The sequence below is a fragment of the Sphaerodactylus townsendi genome, linkage group LG04 (genome assembly GCF_021028975.2).
Source record: "Sphaerodactylus townsendi isolate TG3544 linkage group LG04, MPM_Stown_v2.3, whole genome shotgun sequence".
Classification (NCBI taxonomy): Eukaryota; Metazoa; Chordata; class Lepidosauria; order Squamata; family Sphaerodactylidae; genus Sphaerodactylus; species Sphaerodactylus townsendi.
The window spans coordinates 32,147,150-32,162,220 of NC_059428.1; the positions used below are offsets into that span (position 1 = coordinate 32,147,150).

General features: G+C 39.3%; 1 protein-coding gene across 1 annotated transcript in view; it reads right to left on the reverse strand.

Moving 5' to 3' along the window:
• The window catches only part of UBL3 (ubiquitin like 3), a 54,472-nt gene extending 39,724 nt beyond the window's left edge, over positions 1-14,748 (reverse strand). Inside the window, exon 1 of the mRNA XM_048493436.1 lies at positions 13,553-14,748. Within this exon, the coding sequence (XP_048349393.1) occupies positions 13,553-13,579 (27 nt within the window). The 5' untranslated portion in view covers positions 13,580-14,748. The remainder of the gene's footprint in view (positions 1-13,552) is intronic.
• Positions 14,749-15,071: the final 323 nt, after the last annotated feature.

Sequence of the window (15,071 nt, forward strand, 5' to 3'; positions counted from 1 at the left end):
ATTGCCATCCAGTCACAGATCACTTATGGTAACCCTGTTGGGTTTTCAAGTCAGGAGACATTCAGAAGTGGCTCGTCATCACCTGCTTCCACCTCACAATCCTGGTATTCCTTTGAGGTCTCCAATCAAATACTAGCCAGGACTGACCCTGCTTAACTTCTGAGATCTGATGAGTCTGGGGCTATCCAGGTCAGGGCAAATCAGAACAACACACTTAATTACACAAGCTTACAGCTTAGTTACTAATACAGTTAATTATTCTACTATCATACAAACATTAAAGAAGTTATACGTTTAGAAGAGTGGTGTGTCCATTCTATACTTTGAAAAGGCAAACATCATTCCTTGAATGTAAATTTACTGGCCATTTGTTGTACTTACCAATTACACAAGACTTTGTTTAGCAGAAGAACAGTAAAGCTAAAGTGGTTAACAAACCTGTTCTCCTACTTCTCTATTTTAGCATTCTAAAATGTCATTAGCTATCTGTATTGCGTTTAAATTCTTAAATTTAAATTTTCAAAGATCATACTGCAAGTCAGTGACCAGAATTAAGACACTTTTGCAAAGTACATTTATTCAGTATCACTCACTGTCTTGTAAGACATGCAAGGTGCTCCAAGTGCCTCAATGGCTGACTAGATTATCAGATTTACTGAATACATCCTGATCAGATAGACCCCTGAAATCTGATACACATGTAGTGTAAGATGCTCAGAATCTTAGGGAAAACATTTGGAACTGGGACCTTTATAGATCACTCCTTTTAAATAGGGAGCTCAACGCATCTTCATACTGCTAATTCAATTTCAGACACCTCAGAAAGGGGAACTTGGGGTTGCATACATATATTGTCCGTTTAACCTCTACACTCACACAGCTCACCAAAAACTAAGCAACTTTATACCTTTAAAGTGCCTCTGGACTGCTGTTTTATTTTGCAAGATGGACTAATACAGACACCCTTCTGGAATGAATTTCCATGTGTCATTCTGTCTGCCACAGCCAGCAAGAGGTCTGGTTATATCATTTTCCTTAAGCAGGGCAGTGGATTCTGAGCATTTAAGTACTTCCTCGGATTCCCCATCCTCCACTCCAATCGAAATGTTAATCTCATTATTAAACCACAGACTACTTACTACTATAGGAATGGCCTCATTCATGCCTTACCTCTTCCAGATTGGCTTTTTGTAAGCACATCCTTTTTACATGTGTTTGAGGACTATTCATTGAAGCTGTCACCAGAGAAGTGAACACCTTTTTTGCCAAAGATGGCTATTAAAAAAGCAGAACTTCCAAGTAGTTCTACAAGCATGGAGCTGCTAGTACCCAGGTTACATGTGGTTCATTCCATTTTGGGAACTTTTGAATAACTTAACCACAATCGTCTATTGAAGTCAAACAAGTTTTGGGGACCCAGCCTGCTATTTTATTCTTTGCCAAGCAATACAGAAAGACATTTGCCTAAAACACTTTACATGAATCCCTTTTGGGGGTGGTCCAGAAGTTTTAGATGGTACAGAATGCAGCAGCCAGACTGCTGGCTGGTATAAATTCAAGAGAGCATGTTGCCGTAGTCCAAAAAGAATGACATTATTTGCTAATTTGTTTCCATGTTCAGTTTCTATATGAACACCTTGAACAAGGCTCAAGGAAGGTAAAGGACTACTGTTCACCAGAAAATATTAGACTTGCTTGAAATGCCTGCATTGGATTGTTTACTCCATCTACTGCGAAGCTGAAAGAAAAGTCAGTTTGCATAACAGCAAATAAACCTAATGGCAAAGAGGATGATGCCCACAGAACCCTGCCTTTTTTTCTTTACTTTCATGCTAGAAAGACTATAACGCATATTTACATATTATTCTTTAGCAACTATTCTTATAGGGGGGAAAACTGAATTCTCAACAAACCCAATAACTAAACAGAAAACGAGCTTGTTCAGTTATCTGATAGCCTTTTGTAATGGAGGAATAACCAAATACCAAGACTGAAAAAGAGGAAGATTATTACTGGGTGCCACTGATGAGACAGCCATGTCACAGTTCACACAAACAGCACCACCGGAAAAAAGACTGCCCAATCCAAGTGGAGGGCCAGCAACAAGGAGTGAAACAACAGAGGGGGAACTAAGCAAAAGTTAGAAATCTTCTTTGGATCTAGGAGTCAGCCCAAAATTCAGCAGACAGACTTACTGGTAACAAATACAATATTTCCACTGTCATGTGAGCCGCCTTCAGCATCTTTCTGAAAAGACCTGAAGCATTATTAGCCAGTGCCCGCTTTATAAGTTCTATGAGTTTCTTGTCTAAGGCCTTGGAATTCACACTACTCATTAAAGAGAAGTTGTTCATTATCCATGTTTGGTGGTAAAAGTTATTTTTGGAAATGCTGAGTCGGCGTTATTTCAGCAACACTATAATTTTCAAGATCACCCACTGGCCGTTCCTAGTTTAACCAAATACAAAGCATTCTGTCCCCTGACCCACTAACTGGCAAGATATCATAATTCACAGCAAAGAAGAACTGAGCAAAGATTAACTCAGATACAAGGGATGAGAAACAGAAGTTCCAGGTAGCTACACTGATCCAGAGAAACATCCAAAAGCAAAATCTATTTTCTCCATATATGAGCCACCATAGTAGAAAAGACTAACTGGAGAAATGGTTTTCTCATTTAAAGGCAAGCAGGTATTAGAATGGTTTGGCAGGATGTCTCCCTACCCCCACCCCATTCATCATACACGCTACAAGGGTCAATGCTATCAGTCACAGACCAGGAAAGGGATTTGGGCGTCTTAGTTGATAGTTCCATGGGAATGTCAACTCAATGCATGGCAGCTGTGAAAAAGGCAAACTCTATGCTGGGGATAATCAGGAAAGGAGGTGATAATAAAACTGCAAGGATTGTCATGCCATTATATAAAGCAGTGGTGCGACCACACTTGGAGTACTGTGTTCAGTTCTGGTCGCCACATCTCAAAAAGGATATCGAAGAGATAGAAAAAGTGCAGAGAAGGGCAACGAGGATGATTGAAGGATTAGAGCACCTTCCTTATGAAGAGAGGCTGCAGCGTTTGGGACTCTTTAGTTTGGAGAGGAGACGTCTGAGGGGGGATATGATTGAAGTCTATAAAATTATGCATGGCGTAGAAAATGTTAACAGAGAGAAATTTTTCTCTCTTCCTCACAATACTAGAACCAGGGTACATTCATTGAAAGGGGGGGAAGAATTAGGACTAATAAAAGGAAACATTTCTTCATACAACGTGTGATTGGTGTTTGGAATATGCTGCCACAGGGGGTGGTGATGGCCACTAACCTGGATAGCTTTTAAAAGGGCTTGGACAGATTTATGGAGGAGAAGTCGATCTATGGCTACCAATCTTGATCCTCCTTGATCTCAGATTGCAAATGCCTTAGCAGACCAGGTGCTCAGGAGCAGCAGCAGCAGAAGGCCATTGCTTTCCCATCCTGCATGTGAGCTCCCAAAGGCACCTGGTGGGCCACTGCGAGTAGCAGAGTGCTGGACTAGATGGACTCTGGTCTGATCCAGCAAGCTAGTTCTTATGTTCTTATGTTCTTATCATACAGGGGATAACCCTTTGTTCAATTGCATGCAATGTAACTTGACTTTTAACATTAAAACTAAAAAACAGAGTGATCTAAATTTTCTAAAGAACAAGAAGGCTGCCAGACATTGCAAAAAAACTCAGCCTCAGAGAGATGCTGTTCATGCCTGCCAGAGACAAAGAACATTTTTTTAAAAAAAAAAATCTTACACCACAGACCACCTCAGCCACCTTTTCACATGCTCAGTGTGAGACAATGAACTGAAGGAGTAAGTGCTGACTCACAAAAACTCATTCTGGAACATCAGTCTTAAGGTGCGACTTGGCATGTTTTTATTTTGCTACAACAGTCATGCAGTGCAATCCTAAGAGGTGGTAGTTGCAGCACAGCCAGGGACAGTACAGCCACGCCACCTTCAAAGACGCTCTGCACCACGGCCAGAAAGCCGACAGGGATGCTCCCCAACTCCTGTGGAACTGTTCTATGTAGCTCCATAGGCTGCACCTACCTTTTTGTCAGAGTAAGTCAGCGACATTACATGGAGTGTCCCCATTCCCCCAGAATGCCACCTTCAGCTCAGACGCAGGCCTCTTCACCAGAGGGGCACTGGCAGCACTGCAGTGCTGGCATCTAAGAATCACACTGCTGTGCAGCTTCCCAGCACGCTGCGCCACCATAAATGCCCCTCACACCAGTGCAAGTGGCATTTAGAAGAAGAGGCGTTTGGATTTATACCGCCCTCCTTTTCTCTCCTGCAAGGAGACTCAAATGGGCTTACAAACTCCTTTACCTCCCTCTCCCTATAACAACCTTCTGAGGTAGGTGGGGCTGAGACCGTTCTGAATGAACTGTGACTAGTCCAAGGTCACCCACCAGGCTTCACGTGTAGGCGCAGGGAAACAAATCTAGTCCACTGAATAAGAGTCTGCCGCCCATGTGAAGGAGGAGGGAATCAAACCCAGTTCTCCAGATTAGAGTCCACTTTCTCTTAACCACGACACTAGGCTGACTATACCATGTGGGCGCTACGGTCACACTGCCTGTGGGGTTCCCAACACCCCAGCTCAGAACTGCTCTCCTACACTTAATAAGAGTAAGCGCCATTAAACCCAGTAGAACTCGTTTCTGAGTAAATATGATGCGATGAGACAAAAGCTCCCTGGCAACGGAATATGGAAAAATATTTTTAGCAGAAATCAGCAGCAAATCAGATTTAAGTGGGTTTTTAAAAGAACATCTCTAATCAATTGCTAGATAGCAGCATACAGTTAGCAAAATCAAGAACAAAGTTTTTTTTAAGTAATCAATAAGCATTTACTTTAAAACAAGTGGGCAACTAAAACGAAAGCCTTTACTAAACTTCTGTTGCAGGGCTGGTAGTATTGACAACTTAAAGACTAATATTTACTCTAACATGAGCTTTCATGAGTCATCCTGGAGAGTGATGAATGGTGAGAGATGGTCAAGGCTTCAGTCCCCTCAAGAAGTGTGGTGTCTGAATAAATATTCATATCACGAGACTGGTCCAATTCAGCAAATTGGCCCCGGCACCTTTAAGGCAAACTCATCAGGAAAGTTGAGAGCTTTGCAATGTTTTGCTACTTTCCCAAATCATCCATCACAATAAAATCTGTAAAACCACAAGGAGACAACTTGAAGTCATCACTGCAACCTGGAATCCCGGATCTGTTGAGTCCTCTGTTGATTTAATGGCTATTTTGATCAGAATTTGTAGCAGGAGGGCATATTGCAGAATGATTTCAAACATCATCTTGGATCTTATGAACCATTAAGACAGAAAAGTTCACAAGAGCAAGATTTCTGTCTTAAGCTGCTCCCAACTACTTTCAAGGCTCACAGGACCTCTGAGAATGATCCAGCACAAATGGCTGCAGCTTGGAGAGGAAGAAGTGGAATTGGCAGAAATTCCACACTTATGGGAGCTCACACAGGGTTTTTTCCCACTTACAAGGGACAACAGCAAAGAGTTGTGTCAATATCGAGAATTAACAAGATGTCCCAGAGAATTAAAAAAGATCTTAAATAAAAATGTTTTTTTAAAGAACAATTAATGTTTCAACAAAACGGATTTATTGAAGACAAATGATAAATAAAGCTAGTAGGGTAAATTCAGCTATAAAGTTAAGAGAAGGGGGAGAAGGACAGGAACGGTACATTTATGTTTAAAAAAACCAAACCTTTGACTATGGGAAACTAGCTTATGAGGATAAGATGTTTTCTTTTTTACTCGTTATAAATTGCCTCAAATTTTAGGCTGATAAAACCAGAACAGACTTAATATAAAAGAGGAATCTAGGTTGGGCTTGAAGGTTAAATAAACCATGAAGAAATGTGATAGATAAGATCAACAGCAGCAGTTTGAGCAGGAAGTCATTTAGTACATATAGTCCTTGTAGTATCAACCTGTGTTTTGTGAATAAAAATAGGGTGACTGGATCACCTGTGTCTTTCCCCTAGTTGTGACATAAACGTTATAAAACCAATACATCTTATTTTTAAGAAGAGAAGTAGCATTTTCCAAAGTGCATGAACAAAGGAGCTAGCAACATCCTTTAAGTTCCTGGAAAGCTCAATTACATTTTGAAAAGGTCCTTATTTCTCTTTTGGTACCTACTGCAAGGAGGGGCCACTGCGTGTGTGCAAAAACTAAACTGAAGTTCATGTAAAAGATAAAATTCTCAAAAAGGTTTATTAGAACTTAATATTGTGCAACATCCTTTGCTGCATCAACAGTACATAACACACTTGGTATGCTTGGAATTTAGTTTGCAGCTATCAAGATATGGAATGGTAATGGAATGCAAATGACATAGGATTATGTTAATAGCTTTAGGACTAATGTTTTGAAATATTTAGTGAGTAAGTGACACTGGTTGAAAGAAGATATCAAACGTGGATGAAATAAAGGGTCAAAGCTTCCAGCATACTGAAGTTGCATTCCATTTTTATGTTTCAGGTTAAGTGTGCATCATCAGACATCAATATTTCAAAAGAAATGAAGGGATGGCGTCCAACACAGTATATCCTACAAGAACCTCTGGCATCATGTTCATTGGAAATGTTCCTATGTACAAGTGATATAATCAGGATCACTGAGGCTTGCTTTCCTCACATTATATGGAACGTCTCTAAAGAAAGAGCTGAGTATAGATTGACCTGTTTTATATGCAGGGACCAAAAACTCAGTTACATTCAGACTCTTCCATAGGCTGTAAATTCTGTAAGATTTAAAAATTGTTTTAACCACTGCACTGCAAAGACACTTTCGCACTAACCTTAATAACCTATTTGTTTCCAGTGACATTTAACTCTATGTGAGGAAACGACTGATCACATTAAAACTTTAAAATTACATCCCTTTTTTTATTCAATAATCAACAACATTATACAAAAAATTGATCAATAATCGACAACTATATTAAAAAACAACATAAATTACAAAGCTCTCAGAAACACATAATAGACTCATCTTATTCACTCAAATCATATAACCAGTAATTTGTTCCATTATGGATTACATTAAAATCTACAACTTCCTGCTAGGGGATCCAAAATTTGCTTTAACTATAACACTTATGTCCAAACAACACAACATAACATTTTTATTAAAATCCTTATCATATGTCATTACATAACTTACTTGGGTATTTCCAATCTTGTTTCTAATATAAATCTTAAAACTAATTTTATCCATAACACTTCACTCAGTACTTAAAACACTAACTTAAAATTGTTTTCTTATATCTCTATTAACCTTCCAGAGACTTTATAAATATCATAATTATTAACTAGAGTTGCATGCTTAATGATAAATTTAATGTCAAATGTTTGTAATCTTCATTGCTTCTCAAAAACACAATTAGCTGTTTCCATACTTTAGTACAACTTCCTATGCTTTTATTATTCATCACTGTTGATAATTTATCCATTACCATATACTCTGTTAATTTATATATCCAGTCCTTTATTGTTGGTATTTTCAGGGATTTCCATTTTTTAAGCATGTAAAATTCTTGCAGTGGTGATCAAATTCAATGCTAAAGTTTAATTTACTTTTTAAAAATACTGTATCTATTAAATTCAACAGAAAAAATTCTGGCTTACATTCAATTCTTTTTTCAATATATTTTTCATCACTTCAAATATTTCAATCCAGAATATTTTAACCCTTTTGCATGTCCACCACTTATGCCAAAAAGTCCCTTTTTCCTACTTACATTTCCAACAGGTTTCTGATATTCCCTTACTTATCTTAGCCAATTTTTGATGGAAATAAATACCATCGGTATAACAGTTTATAATAATTTCCTTTAAATTCATGTAGCTGGTAAATTTTTTATTTCTCTTCCAGACTTTTCCCCATTCTTCTATAGTAATTGTTTTGTCTAAGGTCTGGGACCATATGATCATGCTTTCTTTTACTTGTTCAGACTGTTTCAATTTGTAGCAACAACTTAGCCATTTTTAAAATAAGAGATACTTCTTCTTTACATATAGTATTCCATAATTGAGATTCTTTATCTTCAAAATGTATTTTTTAATCTTGCTTGTAGTTCTCCTTTAATTGACAATAAAGAAACCACAGACAGTGCTTCTTATTAATATTAATTTCCTCCCTTTCTTTTAGCATGTAAACTTCCTGTTTGAAATAGTAATATACTATATTTAGCTATATTAATTCCTAAATATTTAACTTTCTTTGCCAACACATAACTTAATATTTACTTAGTTCTTCTTCCTGTTTGTCATGTTAAATGTCATAATTTGGGGGTTTTTTGTTCACTTATTTTCAGTCCTGACACTTCTTAAAATTCCTCCATCTTTTCCTTCAAGACTTTCATTGACTTAATGGAGACTCCAGCATCAAAGCTACATCATCCGCAAAAGCTTTTATTATGTATTCCTTCTTATTTATTTTTGATGCCTGGAATCAATATATCATCCTTTATATCCCTTACTAGAGATTTCAAAGTCCATATAAATAGCAAAGGGGACAAAGGGCATCCTTGGTGGGTGCCCTTACAAATCTTTATATTTTGGGATAGCTCCTGGTTAACTTTAATGTTCGCCACTTGTTTCAATGTATTTTGCTTCAAACCAATTCTGGAAGTTGTTTCAACAATTTTGTTTTTGTAAAGCTTTTGTCATAAACTCCCAATCTAAATTATCGAAGGCTTTTTAAATATCACCGAATATCAGTGCAGCTTGTTTATTCTTTTCTGTAAATATTCTATTATATCAAGAATTATCCTTACATTATCTTTTATATGACTCAATGGCAAAAAGCCACTCTGTTCCCTTCCAATCTTTTTATTCAATACTTCTTTCAATCTCTTCACTAATATCATTGCAAAGATTTTATAATCTGTATTAAGCAACGATATCTTATATTACTTAGATCTTGACCTTCCTGAGGTATTAATGTAATTACTGCTTCTGTGCAAGATGTTGGTATTTCTCCAGTTACTGTTGTGGTATTCATTAATTGATGTAGGATTGAGCTTAATTCATCTACAAATTTTTAATAAAACATACTTGTAAAACCAACTGGTCCTTGCGATTTTCCGTTTTATAGTTGTTTTATAGTGTCCCTAACTTCTTCCATTGATATCTCTTGTTCTACTATCAGTGGGGTTTTTTTCCTTTTCTACCCCATTTGCTCTTCCTTATCTACTTCATGAGCTCCATAGAGTTTGGTATAAAATTCAATAAATTTATTCATTAAATCCTCTTGACAAGCATACAAAAAAGCTCACAAGAGCAAGATTTCTGTCTTAAGCTGCTCCCAACTAATTTCAAGGCTTACAAGACCTCTGAGAATGATCTAGCACAAGTGGCTGCAGCTTGGAGAGGAGGAAGTACAATTGGCAGAAATCATCCACGCTTATGGAAATTATTCTACAGAGCAAGAGCTCACACAAGGGGATGGCCATTTCTATCTTCCAAGAACAGGAACCAATTTATTCCTCTGGGCTGTTTAGAATGGAGGAAGGGCTCCAATGGGAAGGGGGGGGGGAAATAAATTCCACTTTCTAACTCTGCTCCAATCACAGTTGACAGGATTCAAGCTCCAGTAAGCAGCATAGCAGTAGGCTCTGAAAATGGAAATGAGACAGTGACATAGGACACTAAACCTGGCAGAAAACTGGGGAATGAGATGTGGTGGAAAAAGAAAAGAGCTCTAAGGGTGTACAGAGTGAAGAACTTTGAAAGTGAGAGCTAGAACCTGGAACTGACATGATGATAGAAAGCCAGTGTGGAGCCTTAAGGAAATAAGTGACAACCACAATTGGGGTGGGGGAGTTACCCTGTTTCCCCAAAAATAAGACAGTGTCTTATATTAATTTTTGCTTCCAAAGATGTGCTATGTCTTATTTTCAGGGGATGTCTTATTTTTCCACTCCACAGCTGCATGCTTCCAAACAAAAACTTTGCCACGTTTTACTTTTGGGGGATGCTTTATATTTAGCACTTCAGCAAAACCTCTACTATGTCTTATTTTCAGGGGATGTCTTATTTTCGGGGAAACAGGGTAGAACAGGCATTCAAAGCTGAGTAAAGAGGGACAATATGGCAGAAAGGAGGCCAGCAGCTATGCAAGCCTGGAGAAGAACTTTAGTATGGAAGATGTGGACTGTCAGATTGGCTAGTCTCAGGGAAATGCAAAGACAATCAGAAATGATAATTTTAGATCAGTCCAACAGAGATCTTGAACAGAGATCAAAAGCACTGCAAACAGTATTTTGCAGACCCCAACATTTCACTCCAAAGTTGCATACAGTCAATAGCATTGAAAATTTGATACTCTTGCTCCATTGTGCAGCAATGTGATGACATCTTCACAAAAAAGTTAACAGAGCTTGCAGATTATTTCAACGGAAAACAAACAACCATTACACACCCCTAGAACACTTCCATGGAAGGCAAATAGGGAACAGAATAGCTGAAGATGTTATGGGCATCATTAAAAAAAGCTTAAATGGCCTCATTTACAATTTCTACCCTGCTTTCTGGCCTACAAACAAAACAAAAAAACCACTACATATTAAAAACCCTATCCCATTAAATTAGCAAACTGTAATCTCACAGAAACCTTGGCAAATAATGTTGGATAGAGGTTAGAGTCAGCCTAGCATAGAGAAAACCCATTGCACTGGACCATGTAAGTCACACATTCTCAGCCCAACATCTCACAGGGTTGTTGTGAGGATAATGAAGGACAGGAGAACAATAAAAGCCACTTTGGGCTCCCATTCTGGGGAGAGAAAAAACAGAGTATCAATGAATATAAATAACTGCCTATAAAGTTGAGTAGAATTGATAGACTTTTTGGGGAGAGGTCCCATGACACAAGCGCACCTACGAACAGCTCCATTCCTAGTGGAAGACAATATCACAGCTGACTATTGTAGCACTTAAAACAGTATTTCTCCAGATTGGAATCTGAATGCTTGGGGTGGGGGTATTCCTGAAAAACTAGTTGTTAACAGCCAAAACATAAGTCAAAACTAGAAAAAGATGTAGGTATTACACTAATTTCCATTGTTAAAAAATTCAAGACTACTCATTGAATCAGTATAACGTGTTACTTTGCACAAGATAACTGGTCTAAATTTTTAAAGAAAAAAATGGGTGCTTTACTCTGGAATATACAATAGCAAAATGGCTTTCAGGAGTATCATTTGTATCAGGACAGAATTCAGAAGCAGTGGATGGAACCCACAACACAGAAACTACACAAAATGGGAAGGTGCCAACCAATATGGAAATAACCAATTTTTAATTATGATTCTGTGACGTAAGAAGTCCTGAACTGTTCACCCCAGGGAAAATGTATGGCTAGAATACTCTATATGCATCACTGTATTTTAAATAATTTTATATACAATTAATGGGAAGTCACATAGCTTACCTGATTACTAGGTTACTGTAATTCTTTTTGTTTTCAAAACCTAATGGCTTTATCCGTAAGAGATTTCTAAAACATATACCCTAAATGCCTTCAACATTCCTTTTTCATATAAAGTTTAATTTCACATGGTATAACTATCTTGACTTTCACGAGGTCAAAATGAAGACTATTAAGATAGCTCACCAACAATCCTAGCAAATTTGCAGACTGAGAGAGCGGAAGAGCTGCATGTGTACAACTGTGGAATTATTTGGTTTACACTGATTAGAAACAGGAAATTAACAAGGCCAACCTTGTCAAATTAGAGAAAAATGTATGACTTGGAGGTGGCACACAGCAAAAAGCATTGTCATAGCACGTGCTAGGTCAGCTAAATAATATCTTTATTACACCTTCATTGAACTACATAACCTTACATAACTTTAAGACAAAATCAAATATATTTCTGATATGACACAAACTTTTAATGAGACCTATTGAGCAGTTCTGTCTATCTGAAGTAAAAAAAAATCATGAAATTTTGCTTTCAGGTTTTGACAGCATTTTTTAAATGGACCTTTTACAACCATCCTTGAACTTAGCAACCATAAAGTTCATGATCAGACAGGTCTTGACAAATTAAAGCTATTAATTTTTTTAATGACATCCCACTTTTCAATAATAGGACAAATAGACATGCAAACTCTGTCAATTTTCAAGTGAAAATGAAGACAGCTTAATAAATATCTCTCCTATCCATCTCATAGTATTTCAGAAGAGAACAAAAAAATTCATCACAACAGAAAAAAGATTTTGTTAGGCTTCAATTTTATCTACATTTTCCTACAGGTGATAGACTGGCATTCTGTCAAAGTAAAGTATTTTGAAGCATTTAAGCATTTTTAAAAACGTATTCCCTGGGATGTAGAACTTTTCTTTGTCTAGATCACACACGCAATCTTTAGTTAATATATTCAATAGGATATTTTGAAAAGCAATTTCACCAATGTGCATGATTTCAAGGCTAAATAAAGGTTACATGGAAACTGCAGAACGACCACAGAAGACTATTTGCCACAACCCTTGTGACAAATCCAACAAATAAAAGAATTTGAACTTTAAATCATGAGTATGTTTTCTATTATTTTAGGTATTTTTTCTCACAATTCTTATACAGAGCATTTAAAATGTTGTTATACTAGAGCCTTTGTCACAAATTACACTTTTCCTGTTGTGCAGAGCCAAAAGAAAAACATCTTAATGCCAAACATGGACTATGGCCTGAAAAGTCTAATTAGCCACATGTACAAAGCATGACTGACACATTAGTACTCAGAAACCATAACCAATTATCCTTAAGTGGCATGGCACAGCAACAACAACAACATAACATCAACTTGATGTCTGAATGTGAAAAACCCAAAGGTACCTTTTTATGTATAACACAGAATGAAAAAAAACCTCTTCAGTTCAGAAATATCTGACAGATAAAGACTCTTTTGTTCTTAACTATATATATGAGTGCTATTTTTCTAAAACTAAGCTTTCAACTCTTTTTGCTTAAATTTCAAAACTTGTCTAGATAGACCACTGCTGGGTTTAAGAATACTGGGGGGGAGGGTGTCCCTAATCGGAGATATCTGATGTTGGTTTAAGAACAGCCCGCTATGGGGAGTTGGATGAGCCTCGGTGATAAGAACAATTGTTGTCCACAGCTTTCAATATTGCATAAATCAGCAAGCCTTGTGAAACTGTCCAATGACATGGGTAGTTTCATTAGAACCAAGTCGTTAAAAAGGAAGAAAGGAAAGAGCAGGAAGGTGGTAAGACTTCAAATGATTTCAGGTAAGTAATCATAGATTTAAAAGTTAGTATTAATTTCATTTTAAATAATATGTATTTTGCCCATATTAGAGCCTAAAGCATTTTATAACATTACATCGCAGCAAGAAGGTAGCAGAAGAGACAGACTAACTCCAGTACAATCCAGCAAAATGTTCTCCTAACCTTGCTTACAAGGTTGTTCCCCCATTGTATTCCAGAAAATAACTCCAACTATGGACTTACCATATCAGATGGGACACTGCTGGACATCTTGAAATTACCCTGATGGCTTCAAACACAGAGAACAAGAAAAAAAATTATAAGCCAGCCAGGCGCATGCAGCAAAAGATCTTCCAGCCAACCGATCTTTGGTGTCTGTTAAATTGTGAGTAGTTGTGTTTTTTTTTTCCTCCGCAATAAAAGTAGCTGACCCACAGCAAGTAAAACTGTTGGACTGGGGAGGAAAAATCCAGGAGGAACCGGTGTTAAATGGCTCGATCAGCAAAGGAACACCAAAGAGACCAGAGATGGCAGCAGATCCCTGTCAGCGGCAACCCCAGGTAGACCAGGCAGAAGTACACAAGGACATGAATTGTGCGGACGCTTGGCCCCCACCGCTCTGTCGCTCTTCCTCTCCAGCTTAGACCAATAATGAATGACGAGGATGATTCAGAGGATAGTTCTGCGTCCGAGTCACCTCATTAAGAGGTGCGACAGGCACTCCGGCGGATAAAGTCAAGCGACCTCCTTCCTCCTCCTGATCTGGATCCGAAGTTGTTGGGCTTTTCTGCCGCCGCTTCCTTAGTCCTCCCGGAGTAAAAGTGAGACGAGGAGCTGGGAGAGGCCGGACTGCGCTTCTCTTCCCCTTCCTAGAGGCTTTGCAACATTGGGTCTCCCCCCTCCGGCACCTCCCACCCCAAAAAATAAAATTAAAAACGAACGAGGGGGAGAAAGGGATAGAAAGGGGTGGGGGTGCAAAGCAACTAGCACCCTCCCCCCTCAAACTGCAGCAGCAGCAGCTCAAGGGGGGGATTTAAACCGCAGTCGCCTCCTGGGGCCGCTTCTCCGCCTCAGGTCTCGGCTCTCATCGCCGCGGCTGCTCTTCTTCTTCCGTCCCTTCTCCGCCTCTTCCTCCCCCTCCTCTTCAGGGGCTCCCTTAGCAGACGGTTGGCGGGACCCCCCTCCCAAAACTGACACGACGGAGGCACTCAGCCCTGGCGCAGAAAAGCGGGCAGGGAGGGACGGGGTGGGGGGGTGGGGGAGACCAGAGCCCTCCCCTCAGCACCGGCCGCTCTCGGGGACCCCTCGCCCGCCGCCGCCGTCGCTGCCACTACCGCAGCCGCCTCTCGTCATCATCCTTCCCAACCAACATGGCGTCTACGCCGAGCTGAGGAAAGGGGACACGGCAGGGAAAAGACGGACCCAACACCCCTGCCCCCCCTTCCCTTTAGCTCCGCCCCCGTTCGCTTTTTTTACGTGACGCATGAAGAGTGGCCCCTGCCCACGCGTCGCCGCGCGGCATCATGGGAACTGTAGTTCCTAAGTTGGAAGCATCACGGGAGAACGGCGCGCGCGGCCTTTGCTTTGCAGCAGCTGTTGTCAAGAGAGGGCCGCCTCCAGCAACTGTTGCTAAGGCTGGGAAACTCCCTGCTGTTGCAAGGAAGGCGACCGCACACCGTGATAAGGGGATTGCGGGCTTACATAACAAAGGGCTTGCCCTTTCCCTTGTAGCTTTAAACCCATATGGCAGCAGCCCCATACG